Raw genomic sequence first — 23,007 nt, forward strand, 5'->3', positions numbered from 1 at the left:
ATTTATTTCTTCACTTGTAAATGAGAGTATATTGGCTTCTCATCCAAAAGCATTGGCATGACTTTTTAGTCTTGAATAACATTTTATATAGTTTATTTACACAGATCCTATCACTTTTTTAGTTAAATTATACTGGTCATGTTATAAATTTTATCACTTGTGAATGTATTTTTTCCAGTTTCTAATGGAAATACAATTTCCAGTGTAAAAAAAGTTATGAATTTTTATATATTTCTCAATTTTGCTTCATGTGTTTAGAAACTTTGTTATTAGGTGCTTATACATTTGTGTATTTGTTATGTCTTCTCTATGATTTATCCTCTTGCCACTATGAAATTCTCTTTTTATTCTGGTAATACTTCTTGCCTTAAAGTTTTCTGTGTCTAATAGCCACACCAGCTTTCTTATGCTTACTTATTGGCATGTCATATTCTTGTCCAATCCTTTACTGTTACCCTATCTGCATCCTTATATTTTAAATGTGTCTTGTAATCAGCAGTAGTTGAGACTTTCAGTCGGTGCTTCCTTTAGGACTGTCAGTTCGTTTGCTTTTAGTGTAATTATATTTATGTTTGTCTCATTATGTTGTTTGTTTTCTCTTTAACTCTTTGTTCTTTGTCCTTCCTTTCCTGTCTTCATTGGAGTTAATGAAATGTGTCCTTTGTTGTTGTGTTCTATATCTTCTATTGGCTTTTACTGTTACGCTTGTATGTTTTCAAGTGGTTGCTCTTGAGTTTACATGAATCTGCATTTTTCAGTCCACCTTGAATTAATATTACTCCATTTCTATACAATGTAACAACCTTAAAAAGACAGAATCCAGTTATGCCCAGTTTTGTCTTTTATGCTACTGTTGTTAAATATTATACTGCTACATATGTTGTATACACCACACAGGTTGCTAATACTTATTAAATAGTTAATTGATTATTAAAGAATTTTTAAAAAGAAAAAGATAATCTGTCATATTTTCTCATATATATACCATTTCCAATGCTTTACATTCATTTGTGTAGATCCAGATTTCCGTCTGGTAATTATTTTACCTCAGTCCAGACAGCAGATTCTTTCAGCCTTAGCTTATCGCCTTTATTTTGGCTTCACTTTTCGAAGATATTTTTGCTGGATTTAGGATTTTAAGTTGACCGGCTTTCTTTCAGCATTTTTAAAATGTTATTCAGTTGTCTTCTGGCCTCCATCTTTTTCTTTTTTCCCTGATGAGAGGTCAGCAGTCATTCTTATTGGTATTCTCCTATATGTAGTATGTCTTTTTATTCTGGCTGCTCTTAAGATGTTCTCTGTATCCTTGGTTTTTCAGCACTTTGTTTATAATGTGCCTCAGTGTCCTCCTTGTATTTGTCCTTCTTGAGTTCCTCTGAGGTTTCTGGGTCTCTGGGCTGCTGATTACAGTAAAACCTAGTAAAGTTTTAACCATTTCTCTTCAAATATTTTTTTCTGTCAACCTGTCATTTTTCTTCTGCAACTCTAATTACACATATGATAGATCACTTAATGCTGTCTTACAGGTTATTAGGGCTCTGAACTGTTTTTTCAGTCATTTTTCCTCCCTGTGCCTCAGTTTGGGTAATTTGGTATGATTTGCCTTTAATTTCAATGATCCTTTCTAATGTTCTCTCCAATCTGTTGTCAATTCCATCCAGTGATTTATTTTATATATTGTATTTGTCAGTTCTGAGATTTATTTGGGGTTCATTTTTATAGCTTCTATGCCTCTTTTAAGATTCCTGTCTCTTCACCCATTGTATCCAAGTATATATTTTCCTGGAGATTCTTTAGTATATCTATCAGTTACTTAACAATCCTTGTCTTCATTTCCACCAACTGAGTCCTCTATGGGTCTTTTCTTGTTGACTTTTTTTTTTTTTTTCTGAGTCATGGAACACATTTTTCTTTTTCCTTAGATGTCTAGTAATTTTTTAATTTATATACTACGTTGTGGATAATATGTATTCTCTGTTATCTTTCTGGAACTTGTTATCCTTCTCTGAAGATAATTGACTTTTATTCTAGTGGCCAGTTAAATTTCTCACGGATTATCCTAAATTTATGGATATGTGCCTTAAGCATTTTTTGTGCGGTTCTGTTTCTGTTTTGGCCTTGGTGCTTGGGTCCAGCCAAGGATTTGAGGGAAATATGAATGCATATTTGGGGACTATCGCCTTTGTGGCTCTCTCCTTTCCAGGATCTTTCTCCTCAAATTCCATGTGCTCTGACAGCCCCAGATGCTAACCTCTCCACCGTACTGTGACTTTTTGGGGGCCTCTAAATGTCTCATACCCCAACTGAGCCATAATCTTAGCAGAAAAGCTAATAAATGTGGATTATGCCCGAAGGTTTTGAACCCCTTCCAGTTTCTGCCTGCCTTTAGATACTCAATTGCCTTCAATGAGTTGTTTTTAAATTTTGTTCAGAATTTATTCTGTCATTACTGGAATTCTAAAAATGTGTTTTCTAGCCATTTTATTATGTTTTCTGTGTCAGTTGAAAATATTAGTCTCTTGGATTTTCTAGGCATACTTTCACATCATCTACAGTTAAATATCATTCATTCCACTTTTCTGATATTGATACCTATTTTGCTTTCTCATCTGACTGTATAATTAGAACCTACAAAACAATATTGGATTATGGTGAAAAAGCAAGTATATCCAGTATGTGTTTGATTTTAATTTTTTATGTGATATGTGATATTTTTTGGTAAATCATTTTCATCATGTATGAGTTTTTTTCTTTGTTTCTTGTTTATATTACTTTTTATTAGGAATTTTATCAAATTCATATTCAGATTTCAGTGATAATATGATCTTCCTAATTTCTGTGTTATTGATTTCTTATTTTATTAATAGATTTTTAAATTTCCTAATTTTGTGCTACCACTGAATTCCTTGTACTCTAGTTTCCCATGGAATTACTTTTTTAATATGCTAAGGAAATCAATTTTTGCTTTTTTTTTTTTTTAGCAAGTTTGTGTTGAATCCATTAATTGACATGTAGTTGTTTTTCTGTATGCTATCATAATTTGCTATTAAGATTATGATAGTTATGAAATTAAATTTCTCTCTGATCTAGAAGGGTTTAAATAACTAAAGATATCCATTTGGGGGAGCTTAAATAATATTTATTTGTAAAACCATTACAGTCTGGCACATTTTTTTAATGGAAGATCTTTAACAAACTTTTTAATGTCTTTTGTGGTTTGAGGTAATTGTTTTGTTTTGGCTTTTCCATTTTATTTCACCTCTTGGTCAACTTATTTTGCTAGAAAATCATTTTTCCTTTAGACTTTCAAATTCATATAAAATATTTACACAAATTATTCTCACTTAAAATTTATTTATCTTACTATATCTGTAGCTATCTCCTTTTCAATATTTTATATTTTTATTTCTCCCTTTGTTTCTTAATCAAGTTTGCCCTTTCATTTTAATTATTCCTTTTTTACAAACTTACTTTTTAAAAATTTATCATTTCTTTCTTACGTGTTTGCTCTTTCATTAATTTTAACTTTTATTTTTATGCCTTCTTCGTAGTTTAGTTGTTCCTTTTCTTATTTCTCAAATTGTGTAACAAAACATATATATGTATTATTATCTGACTACTAATTGAACTGTCCCCTGCAAGTTTTTGATGAAGCATTCTTCTTTTTCTGAGTTTTTAGATAATTTTCATTTCTGTTTCCATTTCCTCATTGATGTAGAGGTTAATTTAAAAGAATTTTCTAATTTCCAAATACTTTGGGTATTTGCTTACTTTTTGTTTTGTTTCTAAGGATGCTACTTTGGATCCTTAGAAAAGGACCCAAAAGAGAATATGACGTATGAATTTTCATATATATCTTCTAATTTTTTTATAAGATAAATGAGTGATTAAAGCAAAAATAATAATTGTACTAGGGTGAGGTTTATATCATATGTAAAGATGAAATATATGAAAACAATAGCACAAAGAATGAGGGGTACATAGAATTATAGTGTTGTAAGGTTCTTATGTTTGTGAAGGGTGAGAGTGAAGTGCTAAGTGGAACAATATTAAATTTATGTATGTGTTATAAGTATGTATATTGTAATGTATAGAAACCATGAAAAAATAAAAGTATAGTTTTTTTTAAAAAAGAGGAAAAATGAATACTAAAAAGTACATTTTATTAGCCCACAATGCAGCTAACGGAAAGCAAATATGAAGACAGTAGACTTGAACCCAATCAAACTAGCAATTAAACGTAAATGGATTAATACCTCAATTGAAAGCCAAAAATTATCAGACTTGATAAAATAACAAGACTTAATTATATGTTATGTAAGAAATATACACTCTAAATAGGAAGACTCAGATAGGTTGAAAGTAAAATGATGGGAGAAGATATACCATGCAGACACCTTTAAAAAGCTGTGTGGCTATAGTAGTATCAAACAAAGTCGTTTTGAAGGCAGACTACTGTGAGCCAGTAAGAGGGATAATTCACCATGACAGAAGGGTCAACGCATAGAGAGAAATAACACTGCAAAATGTGCACATGCACCTAATTAACTGAGCTGCAAAACACATGAAGGAAAATCTCACAGAACAGAAAAGGAAACTAAACAAAGCCATAGTTAGAGAGTTTTACATTTTTCTTTAAGTACTTTATAGAGCAAGTACATAAAAATCTAAGGCAAAGGAAAAATCAACACTGTCAACATAACCTATTTTATATACACTGAACACTAAAAAATGACTACACATTCTTTTCAACTGCACATGGAATATTTATAAGATAGACTGTGTGCTGGTACCTAAAATAAATCGCAATAAATTTCAAAAGATCGGATTCATAGAATATTTTTTATTGTGATGGAAATAAAAATCACAATAACCTATGTAGAAAAGCCCTACGTATGTGGAAATTAAACAACACACCTCTAAATAACTCATGTATCAAAGAAGAAATAAGAGAATATTTCAAACTGAATGATAGGGAAAACAAACTATCATAATTTGTAGGATTCAGCTAGAAATTTATTTTTAAATGCCTGTGTTAGTCAGTGGTTTAAGATGACACCTTAAGCAGCTAGGAAAACAAGAGTAAATTAAACCCTAACTTGAAATGAATAATCAAGAGAGGAGCAGAACAATAAAACAGTGCAGCAAACAACAGAGAAAACCAATGATGCCAATAGTCGGTGCCTTGAAAAGATGATTAAAATGTATAAACCCCCAGCAAGACTAAGTAAGGAAAAAGGAGAAAATACTGATCACCAATACTAACAGTAACAGAGAGGATATTGTTACAGAGTATGGGCAAAAAGAGGCAGTAAGAGATTATTATAACTAATTTTATGCTAATTTGAAACAGTTAAAAATGGAATAATTCCTTGAAAATTACAACTTACTGTACATGAACCAAGATGAAACAGAAAATCTGAATATCCCATTAAAGAAATTCTGTTCTTAAACAGAAAATTCTCCAGGACCTCATGGTTTCACTTGTGAATTCTATCAGACATTTATGGAAGAAATAATACCAATCTTACACAAAATGTTTCTGAAAATGAGACGACTACTTACCACTTTATTTTATGAAGCCTGAATAATACTGATACCAAAAGCTGACGAACACATTACAAAAACAGTAAATTAAAGATCTATATTGATTGACACGTATGCACTGCTATATTTAAAAGAAAATGCCTTTCCATGAAAAAAAATCTATATTCCTCATGGACATAGATCCAAAATTCATAACAAAGTATAACAAATTCAGTCACATATTCAAAAGACAATATAACAAATGGATTTTATCTCAGGAATAGAAAAGTGGTTTAATATTTGCTAAATAATATAATTCACAGTAATGGAACAAAGAAATACCATATGATCATAGCCAGTGCATTATACTGAAAATAAGTAAATAAATAAACAAAATTAGAAAGGAAAAAGGAAATCTGTCTTTATTTTTAAATCACATGCCATCTACTAAAAAATTCCTCAGGAATCTCCAAAAAAATCTACTAGAATTAATAAGTGACTTTAGCAAGTTCACAGGATACATTTAAAAATTAATTTGGTTTATATATGAATATTAATTGGAAATTCAAATTAAAGCAATTCCATTTGCAATGTCATTTAAGAAATAAATTTAACAAATGATATAAAGTCTCTTAAAAAATAAATTTAACAAATGATATAAAATCATTTAAAAATAAATTTAACAAATGATAAAATACATAACATTTCCTGAGAGAAATAAAGAATACTAAATGACTGGAGAGATATATCATGATTATGAATTGCAACACTCAATATTGCTATCGATTCTCTACAAACATTTCTCTAAAACTGCAATTCTAGTCAAAATATCCACAGGCTACTTTTTGTAGAAAGTGACAAACCGACCTCAAATTTATATAGAAATACAAAAGACCTAGAATAGTCAAAGCAATTTTGACAAAGCAAAGACAAATTGGAGGACTTATGCTATCTGATTTCAAGACTTACTATAAAATAACAGTAATCAAGACCGGGTGTATTGGTGTTAGGGCAGACAAATTGGGACAGATTACAAAAGACCCATTCTATGTAGCCTGTTGATTTTCAGCCAAGGGGCCAAGATAATTCTAGGGAAAGGATAGTCATTTCAACATTGCTTTTTAACTACTGAGGTTTCAGTTGGATGATAGACTTAAATGTAAAAGCTAAAATTATAAAATTTTTAGAACAAAACATAGGAGAAAGTCTTCATGACCTTGCATAGGCAAAGATTCCTTAGCACACAAAAAGCATTAACCTTCAGAGATGTCCGTCAAAGGGTACAAACTCTCAGTTATGAGATTAATAAGTTCTGGGGATCTAAGGTACAGCATGGTGATTACACTTAGTAACACTGTACTGTACACTTGAAATTTGCTAAGTGAGTGGATCTTAGGTATTCTCACCACACACACACACACACACAAAAGGTAACTGTGTAAGGTAATGGATGTGTTAATTAACTTAATTGTGGTAATCATTTAACAATGTATGCATATATCAAATAATCATGGGTACAACCTAAATATATACAACTTTTTTTGGTCAGTCTTGCCTCAATAAAGCTGGAAAAAGCAAAACAGAAAAGCACTAACCTTCAAAGAAACAAACAAATGATAGATCGTCTTCATCATATTAAAAACTTATGATTTTCAAAACAGCTTTTAAGGAAATGAAAAGACAAGCCACAGAATGTGAGAAAATATTCTCAATATTTATGTTTAATAGCAGTCTTATATAACTCTTACAACTCAATAGTAAGACAAATAATCAAAGTAGAAATGACATGAAAAAATTTCCTTTTAAATTTATTTAAGAAAAAATGTGACTTACTTTAAAGGAGATTAAGTATGTTAGTACAGATGCTATCAAGTGAAATACAGTATGTGGAGTGTACTGTCTGACATGTGAGTGTGTTGTATCAGAGGCTCTTGAGGGATCGGCCAGTAAGGAGTGGGAGAAGGGAGCAGAGACACCAAGGGAGACATCCAATTCCACAGCTACAGATTCGGCACCTTTCAGTGCCAAGCCTGGGGCGAGTGCTGGGTGTGCAGCAAAGAGGCAGAAGCCCCTGGCCCTGCTGTCCTGGTCCTTCCAGTCTAACAGGGAGATGGGTGCGTCAACTAAATGACTCTACAACACATTAAAATAAACTTGTGTTCTAGAAAACTCTTAATGGGATGAATTGTGTCGCCCCACGGATTCGTATGTTGAAGTCCAGATTCCCAGAATGCGACAGTATTTGGAGATAGGGCCTTTACAGAGGTGATTAAGGTAAAATGAGGCCATGTGGGTGGGCCCTAACCCAACATGACTGATACCCTTGGAAGAAATTTGGACAGAGATGTGTCAGTGGGGAGACCATGCGAAGACACAGGGAGAAGATGGCCATCTGCCAGCCAACAGGAGGAGCCTGGAAAGACCCTTCCCTCATGGCCCTCAGAAGGAACCAGCCCTGCCAACACCTTGGTTTGGACTTCTGGCCGCTAAAACCGTGAGACAATAAATTCCTGTCACTTAAGCCACCCAGTTTGTGGTACTTCGTTACGGCAACCCTAGCAAATTAATACGGAAGCTTAAGTGAGTTTTTGTCTTCTGCAATCAAAAGAGCCCAGCTGACCCTGGGAGCAAATAGTCTTGAGTTTGGGAAGGCAAGAGCCTGGCCAGGCCTAGAGACTCCACGGGGCTTCCCGGGGGTGGGGGAGCCCCCGCCGTGTGCCTGTTTGGCTTCACTGTGCGCCCCATCCCCACTGCTTCCTCACCCCGGCCCACAATCCCTCCGACCCCAGACACTCATCTCCCCTCCTGGGTGGGGAGTAAGTGGGTGAGGAGACCCCCGCCTCCCCCCTGCCCGGTCATGGCCTCCCTGATGTTCTAACCCTGATCAGCTGTAACAGTCCTGCGGGAAGGATTGGGTTCACCGCCAGGAAGAGAAACTCCAGGGATCCCACTTTCTGCTTCTGGGGATAAACGGGTGGAGTGAGATTCTCCAGCCCTGACTAATGCGAGGTTTCATGGAGAAGGGAAGTTGAGAGCGTCATAATGACCATCCTGAAGAGCAGTTGGGCGCGCATGTCCACTGCAGCATTCCCCGGAATCAAAACCTGCACGATTTGATCCTGTGTTCAGTCGCAGCTGCCGTGAACTAACACCCAAGCCATCGGAGCAGGGTGAGCTCAGTTTGTTCGGTAGGATATACTGTCTGAACCCATCTGGGCCTGGTGATTTCTGTTTTGGAAGGTTATTAGTTATTGACTAAATTTCTTAAATAGATACAGACCTGTTTGGATTGTCTGTTTCTTCTTGTGTAAGTTTTGGAAGATTGCATCCTTCCAGAAATTGATTCATATTATCTAGGTTACCAAATTTGTGGGCTTATAGTTGTTTATAGTACTCCTTAATTATCCTTTGAATGTCCATGAGATCTGTAGTGACGTCCCCTTTTTCATTTCTGATATTAGTAATTTATATTCTCTTTTTTCCTTAGTTAGACTGGCAACAGGCTTATTGCTTTTACTGATCTTTTCAAAGAGCCAGCTTTTAGTTTGGTTTATTTTCTCTGTTGATTTACTGTTTTCAATTTCATTGATTTCTGCTCTAATTCTTACTATTTCTTTTCATCTGCATATTTGGATTTAACGTGTTCTTCTTTTTCTAATTTCCTGAAGTGGAAACTTAGATTTTTAATTTTACATCTTTCTTCTTTTCTCTTATATGCATTTAATGCTGTAAATTTCCTTCTAAACACTGCTTTCACTGCATCCCGCAAATTTTGTTAAGCTGTGTCCTCATTTATGTTTAGTTATAAATATTTTAAAATTTCTCTTGGTTTCTTCTATGACCTGTGTGTTATTCAGAAGTGTTTTTTAATCTCTAAATATTTGAGGGTTTTCCAGCTATTTTTCTGTTATTGATATCTAGTTAATTTCATTGTTATCTAAGAGCATACATTGTATGATTTCTGTTCTTTTAAGTTTGCTAAAAAGTGTATTTTATGGTCTGGAACATGGTCTATCTTGGTGAATGTTCCATTTGAGCTTGAAAAGAATGTGTCTTCTGCTGTTGCTGGATGAAGCAATCTACAGATGTCAGTTGTATCATTGTTTGATGAAATTATTGGATTCAAATATGTCCTGATTTTCTGCCTGCTGGACATATTCAATTCTGATAGAGGTGTGTTGAAGTCTGCAGCTATAGTAGTGGAGCTGATATACTTTTCCTTGCACTTTGATCAGTTTTTGCCTCACATATTTTGATGCTTTGTTGCTAGGGGAATACAGGTTGAGGACAATTATACCTCCCTGGAGAATTGATCCCTTTATTCTTACGAAATGTTCCTCTTTATTGCTGATACCTTTCCTTGCTCTGAAGTCTGTTCCATCTGAAATTAATCTAGCTACTCCCATTTTCCTGTGAATAATGTTAGCATGGTGTATCATTCGCCATCCATTTACTTTTAGTCTGTATGTGTGTTTATATTTAAAGTGTGTTTCTTATAAACAACAAATATTCAGGCCTTATTTTTTGATCCACTCTGATAACCTCTTTTAATTGGTGTATTTAGATCATTGACATTTAAAGTGATTTTTGATATAGTTGCATTAATATCTGCCATACTTGTTACTGTTTTCTCTTCTTCGCACTTGTTCTTTGTTCCCAATTTTGTCTTCCACTTTTTTTCTGCCTTTCACACAAAGGCTTGGACGCAAATATTCACAGCAGCATTATTCATAATGTATCTAAACTAGAAGCAGCCCAAAGGTCCAACAACAGTGAATGGATAGACAGTTTCTGGCACTTATTCAGTGGAATACTGTACTACTCAGCAATAAAAAAATTAGAAACTACAGATTCATGCAACATCATGAATAAATCACACAGTCATTATGTTGAACAAAACAGTGCATACTATATGAAAACATTTTTGCCAAATTCTAGAATAGGCCAAACAAATCAGTAGTGTTAGTGATTGCGGTAGAATTCAGGCTGGCAGTTGTTGGTGTTGGATACAGGATATTGAACGGGAAAGGACAGAAGGAGTGTCTGGGTCATGAAAACGTTCCCTGTCATCACTGGTCTGGTGGTTGGACTGTATACATTTTCACACTCATTGAACTGTATCTTTCAAATTCATGCATTTAATTCCATGTAAGTTACACCTAAGTTAAAGTATGAGCAACAAAAATATACAATCTAGAAGTATGATTCTGTGATAAGATATGATATACTTTTGTTTCAAGTGTTTTGTTCTTAAACAAGGTAGAGTATGTCAATTATATCAGTAGGCCTTTAAGTGAAATCTTTAAAAATAATTAAATAGAATGGTCCTTAATTCACCAAATGAGATCAAATCTCATTTCTGTGAGGTGATTAGGTGTTGATGAGCTCATAGAAGCAGTTCACAGAATTCTGCATGGTACTGAGCCAGCTTTTAGTCTATTTTAGGATTATTAGTGAATTCAATATTCATGCATTTGACACGGCTTTGTTTGTCTTTCATAGATTTTCTTGTGAGGATTCCATAGTGATGTATGTAAGAAATTGCATAATTTGAGCCATTCTGCGTTGTCCTAGGAAATGGAAGGCATGGAGTTTAGCCACAGGGGGATTTTACAAAGGCTCAGGGCTGCCCTCGCTGTGGGAAATGTTTATCTTCTCCTTTCCATTCTCTAGAACCTTTACTACACTTGAGTTAACACAGACATCATTTCTCCTGTGACTAGGATACATATTCCACCACCTCTGTCATAGACACAGGTTCGCTCCAAATGTTCCGTACGTGGCATCATCTATAACTTGACAGCTGTTTCTCCAGTGAGAGCTGCTGTGTGTGGAAATAGCTCCATTGAGCACTGTACCAAGTGGACAGATATCATCTCCAAATTAGGCTAGTTTTTACATCTAGCTCCTTGTTTTCTTGCTCTAGCAATTTCTGCTCGGAAGAAACATGGCAAGGGCTCTCTTTCCTGACTCTGCTGGCGCATTCACGGGGCAGGTTCCTCCAGGGCTGGCTGGTCCACATTCACGGTAGCCGGGGGTTCTCTGCATGTGGTTTAAAAAGGATGCTTCTCCAAAGCTGTTTTCTATCTATTAGTTAATGTGCAGTCTATAAGATGGAAATATACTTTTGAATAAAGTTTATTCTGTTATTTTACTGTTTATCTTTGCTTGACAGCGTGGTATCGTTCTTTGATTGTGAATTCTTGTTCTCTTTTGGGACTCTGTTCCAGCAGCAGTTTCTGGTGCAAGCATTTACTTCAGCCCACTAATGTTTTTCTCCTCTTATGTAAATATCCAATTTAGTTTACTTTGTTTTATACCTTTAATAAATTATTTATCTGCTATTTGAATTTTCGTAGTTAAATATATGATTATATTTCTTAGAAGATAATTGTTAGGGATAGTAATTGTAATTGCTCCGATAGATAGTTAATAAATGACAGACATGGCCTCTCCCTTTATACCTGGAATTAATACTAAAACACAAAAGATGCTACCATTCTTCTGAGGACATCAATGGCAGACTTTGGCCAAGAATGAAGTTACCTAATATCTAGAGAAGTGCAGCCTTTATTTAAATTAAGAATCGCTGTATTTCTAAACCGTAAGCAGAGAGATTAACGTAGTACTTACAAGAGCATTTTATTTAGTTACATGTGCATATCCATGTTAAGCCTAAAAATGTTTAGATGGATTATTTTTTCTTCCCTACCAATTATTTGGTAAAAAATTAATATTTAAGATTAATATTTTTCATAACAATTCTCAAAGTATTGATATTATCTTTATTTATTTTGTGATATTTTTGTGTTAAAATCAGGGTGACCAGACTCCCTAGCTTGTCTGGATCATTCTCAGTTAATACCTGTTGTCCTGATATAATTAATATTAGTGCTCACTTTCACTCTCAAAACTCTTTTGTCTTAGACATAAATTATAACGGTATAATGTCCTGTTGAGCATATCAGAGGACAGAATGCCATATGATGGAAGTAATTGCATTCCAGGCTTTTGTCCACTTGTTGGGCCCAGAGTTACGGGTAACTGTGATGCTGCTGAGCACGTAGGAGGGGTTCAGTATTTGTCAAGCAAACAAATAATCCAAAACGACAAAAAATAAAGAGTGTAGGTTTCATAATGTGATCTTATATTCTTCTTATGTCTTCAGTGGCATTTTGTGTCCTGGTAATTTTCCAGTATTTTACATGTACTGATGAAGCTGGAAATCTGCCCTTCCTGGCATCCAGTCCTTTCTAAAAAAGGACAGTATCATGTCAGATATCTCAACTCTCTGGGCTTTTTTTCACAAGTATTCTCTAGAGCATGACAGATAATCATTTTATATCAAAAGATATAGTGTATTCTGAATGAAGCCAGTTGGTCGCATGTGCATTAAGTGTTTTATCAGTTAGGAAAGCGTTTAGTTTACAGAAGATAAATCCTAATGACTAGTGTCTTAAAATGTAGGGTTTTATTTTTTATCCTATTGTAAAGAGTCTGAAGATAGGTAGTTGCTGGCTTAAGTTCAGCTGCCCAGTGATGCTTTCACGACACCAGGCTTTTTGTGTTTTTTCTGCTCCATCATCCTTGGCTTGTTGGCCTCTTATTGGTCTTTTACTCTTGGGTCATCTGGACTTTACCCAGATCATTCTCTCATTTTATGGCGTTCTCAGTCTTTGTTCCACTCGGTCTGGAGCTGAATGTCACGTAATCTCTTCCTCATTGCTGGGAGTCCTAATATTCTGACACTTCTTCCCTACCTTTTGTCCTTACCACTGGTCCTTGCCACCTGCCCTTGACATTTACTATTATGTCTTTTTTAAATTTAATTTTTATTTTATATTGGAGTATAATTGATTTACAATGTTGTGCTAGTTTCAGGTGTACAGCAAAGTGATTCAGTTATACATATACACATATCCATTCTTTTTCAGATTCTTTTCCCATATAGGTTATTACAGAGTCTTATATTGAGTATAGCTCCCTGTGCTATACAGTAAGTCCTTGTTGATTATTTTATATATAGTATGTATATATGTTAATCTCAAACTCCTAATTTATCCCTCTCCCCCTTAACTTGACATGCCCTTAACATTATTATGTCTTGTATGAACTTGACATTGTAGCCACAACTGTGCTTAAAAATATTAGGTAATTTTATTATTTTTTATTTTGAAAATGAAGCAACCAGAGACTAGATATGTATGAAAGTCATTGCTATGTGTCTTTCAAAATCAGATGAGTGACTCACTTTTATATTAGACATACATACAGTTTTATTTTTACAAATATCTCACATTTAGTAATGAGTATATTCTTTAAACTTTTTAAATAACAGAGCCTGCCAAGTGATTTTAGGGCCCCAGAAATGAATTATTAGATAAGTTTAAATCTAATTTATAAAAGGGGACTTGCTAGTGACATAAAAGATGGAGAGGAGGAGAAATAAAGTGCACCAAAAAGAGAAAAAGAAATTGTAAACTAATTTATTCCTTCACTGAAAATGTCCTTCAATACTCTTTCCCTAACCACAGTTAAACCACAGTTAACCACAACTAAAATGAATGTCACATTTGGAAACCAGCTCTGGACTCAAAGCAAGGGTAGGCAAAGGGTAGCTTAGTTTTTCACTGAAACAACTAGTGATCATTGCCTCCTTTTGACAAAAACTGAACAGAGCATCCATAGAAATCAGAGCACTATTCTTGAATGACAGCATCTTTCTTAGTGGAGGAAAACATATAGTCTTGCCTAAGGACCACTTTAGCAAACATTATAAAAGATCAAATGTTTTTTAAGTTATGAAATCAAGTTAAAGTATCCTTTTAAATGTTAAAATGACAAATATATGAGTTAGTAGTAGCTTTTATAATTTTTATTTCCATGTATTTCATGTTGCAATTGCCTTCCTAAAACATGTATTTAAAAAATCAACTAGGGCTTTCCTGGTGGCGCAGTGGTTGAGAATCTGCCTGCCAGTTAAGGGGACACGGGTTCGAGCCCTGGTCTGGGAAGATCCCACATGCCACGGAGCAACTAGGCCCGTGAGCCACAATTACTGAGCCTGCGCGTCTGGAGCCTGTGCTCCGCAGCGAGAGAGGCCGCGATAGTGAGAGGCCCGCGCACTGCGATGAAGAGTGGCCCCCGCTTGCCACAACTAGGGAAAGCCCTCGCACAGAAACGAAGACCCAACACAGCCATAAATAAAAAAACAAACAAACAAAAAAAAACATCTGATTGTCTTAAAAAAAAAAATCAACTAAATGCAGAATTTTATCCTTAAAAGCTTTCGGAAATATATGAATGAAAATGTTTATTCACTTAATCTCAGGGAATATTTGTACCCTTCAAAGACATTCCTTTGCCACCATTCTTCCGAAGTCTTTCCTTAATTTAGATTTAGGTGCATATCAAAGAAAGGGTACGTTAAACGCTTGACCAATTCTTTAAACAATTCAGAAACAGAGCTAGAAAAGATGTACGCTTTCACACGGCTACTGCTCTGTACTTTGTTCGTGTGGTTTCCTTTATTCTTAGACCTTAATGCAGTTTCCTGTAGCATTTTGTCAACGTGACACCAGTGATCTGTCTTTACCTGCAGTAGTAAATGTACGAGGGCCTCGTTCTGCTAGGTGTGTTTTATGTTTCAGCCGAAGAACTTGAAATGTAGGGAAACTAATTTCTAGCGTGAAATCACTGATGTCTTCACTTGATTTAAAGTAATACAGAGTTGCCCGTGTTAGGAGGTCAGAGTCATCAACTCTGGGAGTAACACAAGGATTCTGTTAGGCAAAGAAATTTTAAGTTAGAATATGTTTTTAATAACAGCAAATCCCTCTGAGACACATTTGCTCAAGACTGATTCTGCATTGACATATAATTTTGTTTTCTCTCTTCTTAATGGTGTTTTTCAAAAAGCAACACAGGGTTCCCCAAAAACAAGAATTGAGAACTTAAAGTTTATTGAGTGAGATCATCACTATATCATGCTGATGTTTATATTAAAGAGTTATTATTTGTGTCTTTGGAAACAGCAAGATTCTAAAATCTTATCTATGATTTTGGTTCTGCACCTGTTCAAATAATATTCTCAGAATCTACAGCATCCTTAGTCCAGTTTAATGTTTAATAAATTAACCAAAATAGGTCATATTATGAGAGAAGTACAGTAGTTTTTATAGACATGATTTAAGTTAGTACAGTGATTTAAAATGCCTTGAAGATAAGTTTTAAAACAAGAAAAAAAATCATTAAAATGATAATTTAAGGGAAAACGGATTTAACCTACTCTCTTTTCACATGCTATGTATGACCTAATTTTAAAATAAAACAAAGGGATTAAAATAAAGCTAGATGACAGTTTCTAAGGAAAACATCCACTTGTATACCCCCAAGCGCTTGCTTTTTATTTAACCACTTGACGCCACTTTAGTGACCTGCTCTAACAGTTACAATTAAGATGCCTCCTGATAGAAGTCTGGTCTTTGATCACCTCTTTCTATATGCACACTCTAAGATAAGCAGGACCTGCATTTGTTTTCTTTTTTTTTTGTTGTTTTGTTGACAATCTTGTGCCGGGTCCCCAAAGCCTAATGGCGTAGATTTTCTTAGATTAGTAGAAATGTTGGCTTTAAATTCATTTTTCTATTTCTGTGCAATTTAATATTTAAATGGTTCAAATTTCAAATGTATTTTTCTGTGTGAACAACAGCTTTTTAGCGCCCACTCTGGGCTACTCCCATGTGCTGGGCGGCCTGCTTTTGGCCCCCAGATCCACTAAGCTCGTCTTCCACTTTGACCCTCAGGGGCAAGTCACTCAGCTCCCTCGCCCTCCCTCCAGCTTCCATCTGGATTCAGCCACGGGTGGCGTTGACAAGAGATCAGAGGGCAGGAGGAGAGAAGAGTTGGTGTGTTCGTTTCCCTCGCTTCTTCCTTGTGGGTCCCTGGTTTAATAGCGCTTATGGGGGCAAGACCTCAGGCCCTTGCTAGCTGTCCTTCGTCCCTCCAGGCCCAGGGTGGGGACCTGCCCACTATCCCTGGCCCTCAGTGCCTTACTATTCCTTGGTTTCCCTCCAGGCCATGTGAATAGTCCCTTCAGTCAATCCTCCAATTCTCCTGGGTGTGTCCTCTGTTTCACGTCATGATCCTGGCTGATATAACCTTGTATTGAAGTAGGTATTAAAGTTACTGTGTTCTACAACTGGGCTATGTTTCTTAATTTTTCTCCCACTTAAAGACTTAGTTGGTATGTGGGAGGTTGCAATGAGGTCAGAGCCTAGTAAACAGTGAAGGTGGAGAATCAGAGGTACTGAGTATTACATTTCCAGCTCACTGTGGAAATCCAGCCAGCCTTTCAGTCTTTTCGAATTCCAGTTATTCACACAGTGAGAAATTGTAATCATCATATGAGAATTCATTCTTTATTTGTCTTCACGGTGCTACCGGAAATCTTTTGTAAAGTTGCTTATACGTTTCATCTGCGTGGTTCTCCTTCTCTTCCAATAGGACATCGTATCCTCGGCTAACTAACTTTACAGAGTCTGTGGCATGGGAGGAGGGGAGCAGGGGAGGGGGCAGTGGGGGGAGAGCTGGGGCTTCCTTTTTGGCCACCAGTAACTCACCTGAAATCCTGCAGGCTGTGTGGTTTCTTTTCTCTCCCTCTTGTAAAGTTCTGTGATTCCATGATCGTGGGATGTGGGAAGAGAATTTTAAAATAGGCTGGCACTGGGAAGGCAGACGTACGCACTGGCGAGGGGCGCTCGCTTTCAGGTCGGAACCTCTGCTCACCTGCGACAGGTCCTGTGTTTTAAGCTGCTCTACCCGGTCTGGGATGATGCTGGTGGGTGGGGAGGAGGGAGGAGGGAAAGACAGGGAGAGAGATGTCTCTTATGGTAACTCCTGTGGATGTTAACGTATTTCAACTTGGCTCTGCCTCTAACGACTGTAACCCTCTGACTTTCTTTGTCTCCACTACTGTCACCTTAATTCAAGCTGCCGTCCGCGCGCATCTGGACTGCCGTGTGTTCTCCTAAACAGCCTCTCAGCAACCTCCCTCCCCCTACAATGCTACAGTTCATCCTCCTCTGGGCAGAGCTGAGGGATCTCTTTAAAAGTGTGTCATGTCGCTCTTCTACCCACAGCTGCCAGCATCTCACCGTCAGACTTGGTCCTGTCGTGTCTGGAGACTTAGCAGTGGCCTGGCACCACCTCGCTCCTGCGCTTCTGCCAGACTGGCTCTCTCGCTGTTCCTCCAGCACACCTCACCTACTCCCATGTCAGGACTTGTACGCACACTGCCGTCTCTACTGGACTCTCTCTCTCATCTTCATATTTTTGCCTCTCTTAAAATATTTATTTATTTATTTGTTTGTCTGTTTGCACTGGGCCTTAGTTGCGGCACGTGGGCTCCTTAGTTGTGGCATGTGAACTCTTAGTTGCGGCATGCGTGTGGGATCTAGTTCCCTGACCAAGGATCAAACCCGGGCCCCCTGCCTTGGGAGCGTGGAGTCTTATCTTCCCTGCACCACCAGGGAAGTCCCCTAAAATATTTTTTATATAGACTTGTTGAGTGAAAATCTCTACCTTATTTTCTACTTCTCCCCGTTGGAACATTAGTTCTATAAGAGCAGTGCGTATTTTGTTTATTATTTTCGCCGTGCCTGATACATACAGGCATTCAAAACTTTTTGGAATAAATGAATGTAGTCAACCCCCCCCCCCAGAAATTACCCCCATAAGAACCATCTGTGATAGAGGCGTTGTGTTGGCCTCTTACTGCCGTGCTCTTAGTGAGGAGGCTTTGCAAGATCATACCAAGAGCACGGTTGGCATAAACTCCGTCCCTTTCACAGTTGGTTATTGGAATACATTACGGATTAGGTCTCTATACCATTAGGTCTCTATTCCACTCCTAGAAAGAAATAAAACAATTCCAGTTCTATTAAAGGCACTTAGTACAGATTTTCTTATCTGTATTATTTTTTACTGGTTTGGTTAACAGTAAAATACTCTTAAATTGTTTTGTCTAAATAATTTTGATAGTGAAATCTAGATGATAACTAGGTTATAAACGTTTCAGCCCTAGTAGTAGCAATGCTACCTATGGAATCATATCCAGTGAGAAAACTGGCTCCACATGCTTTCCAGTGCCCAGTTCTAGTAACATCTTTTCATAGATTTATGAGGTAAGAAATGTTTTTTGAGATAAAGCTTATTACAATATTTAGCCAAAAGAAATAAATGCTGATTTTTTTGTGTGAATGTAGATTGAATGAGATTGAATTGTTTCTATCTCATGAAATAATTATTTGTTAACAAAATAATAATTTTTTTTTCATGTTCTATTTCTGTTTAAATGAATTTATCTGTTGAGCAAACAAATAATATACCTGTTGCTTTAGAAGCCCAAATCCAGAAATAAATATTCTTCTTTTAAACCACAAAGTGCTTAGGAAACTACCTCATCAGGAAACCATGGGGTTTCCTGATCATTTTAAGGGATTTGCATCTTCACATGGCATCTGTTTTGGGGTCACAGGATGGGTACACGTAAGTCTCATTGACGTGGTTTTTTTTGTTTGTTTGTTTATTTATTTATTTATGACTGTGTTGGGTCTTCGTTTCTTGTGCGAGGGCTTTCTCTAGTTGTGGCAAGCGGGGGCCACTCTTCATCGCGATGTGTGGACCTCTCACTATCGCGGCCTCTCTTGTTGCGGAGCACAGGCTCCAGACGCGCAGGCTCAGTAGTTGTGGCTCACGGGCCCAGCTGCTCCGCGGCATGTGGGATCTTCCCAGACCAGGGCTGGAACCCGTGTCCCCTGCATTGGCAGGCAGATTCTCAACCACTGCGCCACCAGAGAAGCCCTCATTGGCGTTTTTAAAGTTATCTAGTCTTCCCTGTTAGAGACATGATACCCTTTTGACATGTGTCCTTAACGAAAAGTAGAGTTGTAGAAGATACCATTTAATTAGGCTAATGGGCTAAATGAAATTGGCTGATGGGAAATGAAAGAACCTTATGAGTGATTGGCATCAAAGGAACCTGCCTTAGGGAACACCACTAAATCAGAGACTCTGCCCACGCAACAGACAGATGCTCTTACTATGCTGAGGGCCTGGTGGGCAGGCTCAGGACCCAGGGAGTACTGTGTCCACAGATGGGGATTGTCTGTGCACCTCCAGGAAATAAGGCGGCCTTGAGCAGCCGTGGAGTCCTCAGACACATTAGAATTTAGGTAGGAGCTGGACTTATGACATCTTCTCACTTGTTATGTGGTTTTGTGTCTTTCTCGATAATTTGCCTTTTATTATTATGTAATTTGCTTTGTAAAAGTTAATGTCAGTAATATTAAAAGCTCTTAATAACTAGTACTTAGTGCCACCATTAAGTGTAGACTTCATTTAGGGTAACTGCATGTCACTAGACCAGATGCATCAAAATTATAGGGGATATGTCTGTTTGAATTCTTCTAAGCAATTTTTATCTTTCTCCAAGAGGAAATATTAAACCAAACCATATTTAGAATAAAAAAATCAGACCTAGAACACATAGCTGTGAGTGCAAAGCAATTGAAAAGAAAACTCCTTTCAGTTGGGAAGTTGGAGCTTGTAAAGTGTTTGGAGACATCACCTTTCTCTGCAGGTGGGGAGATGGGAGAGAATTCTGGAAATCTACATCTACTCTGGCCTTGTCTTGAGCCAGTTATACCTTGAAGAAATCATTTCATTTGCACCTCAGGGTTTCCTTATATAAAACAAAAGGATTGGGACTTTTTTCTTCAAGGTTTCTTCTCACTCTAAATTTCCAAAATTCCATGAAAGTCAAAATCTGGTTTGTGGCAGTAAAATATAGCAGGGGATTTAGATGGCATCAGGGCCATGCCCACATAATATTTTATTTCAACAGTAACAATCAGGCAGCAGGAACACAGGATATACTCTTCGTGGAACTAGGGACAGAAGTGACTGATGTTCTTACAATTAAAGCTACACTGTTCTTTAATCCTTTATTTTCTTGCCTGTTAGTTGTATCTGCTCTGTAACACTATCGTTCCCCCATCATGAAGCGATGCCCCCTTTAGGCCTCTCTCACTCCTGAAAATACAGAAGTCTTTCCAGTTGTTCTTATAAATTTGCAAATGCTGCAGTGACCAGTTTTATATTATTGTGTTCTAGAGACCGTGTCATTGGTTTAATGATGACTGCCTGTGATCTTTGTTCTGTGACAAAACTGTGGCCAGTAACAAAATTGACGGCGAACGATATATATGCAGAATTCTGGGCTGAGGTATGTCCTTGATTTTTATATGAACATAGATAATATCAAAAAATGAGAAACAATTGGGAAGAAATTAAATATATGGATAATTTAGTAACAGTATCTTAGTTGCTCATGTTGCTAGTTACTTAAAAAAACTATTGTTTAGCATTCATACAGGTATGAAGTAAGAACAGTCATTCTGTAACATCTGACTTGAATATGTGTGTAAATTCTCTGATCTCCACTGAAATAGTTCAGGAACTGATTCCCTGAACAGTAGTGCAACAGTTTTCCTTATTTAATAGCCAATCTTTAGTCATCCATCCAATAAACCGCGTTAGGCCATCTCTTTTATGGCAGCCACTGGAAAACGTACTAAGAGGGACCCACAATATCGCGGGCTTTATGTGCCTGCAGCTAGAAATTCGAGAGACTAATCACGTTGTACCGTAGAAACTGAGATTATGTAAATATACCAAATGGTCAATTCAGCTGCAAATTATGACTTCTGTGGAATATGTGGGATGTTAAGCCATGAATTCCTGACATGTGAAACAACCATGTGAATTACTTTCATGAATACCTTTTCTAGACTGAATTATCCAAATTATCAGAAACATGTGTTTACTCCTTGATTTGCCATGAGTAAATAGAATATAATTCTCTTATTCAAATGGATCCACAAATACTTAGATCCCTGCATATTCAAAGATTATGGAAAAAAAAACTGTAAAGTGTTTGTGCACCTCATTTGTTCTGAAGAAGTAAAAGTAAATTTGGAGGACAAAAAGTTCGGTAGTCGATGGTTCAAACCATAAATCTCATCCATGTAGAAGAATGGATGTAAAAAGCAAAAAACAGTAAATCATTCAGCTAACGATTAGTAGAAATAGTCTATAATGTTGATCTGTCTTATAATTGTAAAGCCGAAGAATTTTTATTGGGTGAGGACCACAGGCCTTGAGTTGGATATACTCAGGGTGTTATTTCTCAAATACACAATGCATACATTGTGTAGGCATCCTCTTGCATGGTTTTTTTTTTTTCTTTATTTTATTGTGTGTGTGTCAAAATCTGGTTACTATCAGACTCAGGAAGATGGTTTTTAGATGTACATGTCTGAGCTGTAATGTTTGACTTTATTATCACAGTCAACTTAATTTGCATGTGTGTCTAAAAGGAGTAACCTAGAATTAATTCTATAAATACCACATAAGAAAACTTGTCTGAAGCTAGCTTATTGTTTTGCAAATACTTTTATTTAGTTAACTATGACATACTTCATACCATAACAACTATATTTGGATTCGAAAATACGAATCGAAATGTGGGAGACGTGTAGATTTTTTCCCTTTCTGTTGCCCAGTGGTTAAACAGTCCACAGGGAGCGATTAGCTGCCAGTATGCCCATAGATGACGTCTGCAGGGGGCTCACAGGCCGGGGGTGGAAACAGAAGTGTAATCACCAAGTCTTCCCAGTTGATCTCCTAGACGTTCATAAAGTCCACGCTGCCCACCTCAGCCCCACACTCTGTCCCACCCACCCCTTCAGAGCCTCACCAGATCCCGCCTGGGTTACTGCAACATCTAACTGGCTTCCTTGCCTTTATCTTTTAGAATCGGTGTAACCGTGATTAAGAGTATATAGTCTCTGGTGTCATGTTCCTTGAGATGAAATCCTTGCCTTAGTACTGAGACTGAGCCCTCAGACCAGTTCTCTGACTCATCTCTGTGCTTCGGTGGCCACGCTTGCTGGTTCAGGACGACTTTAATTCTGTTTATGTCAGTACCGCACCTCCCATCTTCTGTCTGTCCACGCTGATATGATAAAGATGAAAATCGCACGCTTGATGCAGCAAGCCCCCTGCCTCTCCAGGCTCTCCCACCTCTCAGCCCCTCTGTCCTCTGGGTCCCTGACCGTGCTGTGCAGTTTCATCTGCCTGGGGCTCCTTCCCTCACCCCTGCAGCGCCTCCCCCCGGAGCCCCAGACACCCCTGTGCTCCTGCACACACGGTCCATGGTGTCCTGTTGTTCTCCTCGTCAGTATCAATCCTTATTCGGGTACATATTCAAATCACTGCTTATTTAAAATCTTTTTATATATTGGGCTTGTGAAATCCTTGAGCAAGGGGCCTAGTTATTTTCATTCACTTAGGACAGAAAAGAAAAAAAGCTTGAGAACTACTGCTGTTCATATTTAAAGCAACAACACCAGAGCAAAC

At 37.0% G+C, this 23,007-nt stretch overlaps 1 protein-coding gene across 1 annotated transcript in view; it reads left to right on the plus strand.

Moving 5' to 3' along the window:
• Positions 1-23,007, plus strand: part of PDE10A (phosphodiesterase 10A) — a 307,742-nt gene that overhangs the window by 262,096 nt on the left and 22,639 nt on the right. The window contains 1 exon segment of the mRNA XM_082475548.1: positions 20,701-20,812. Coding sequence (XP_082331674.1) covers positions 20,701-20,812 — 112 coding nt within the window.

Source organism: Balaenoptera physalus (genome assembly GCF_965194825.1).
Source record: "Balaenoptera physalus genome assembly, chromosome: 9".
NCBI lineage: Eukaryota > Metazoa > Chordata > Mammalia > Artiodactyla > Balaenopteridae > Balaenoptera > Balaenoptera physalus.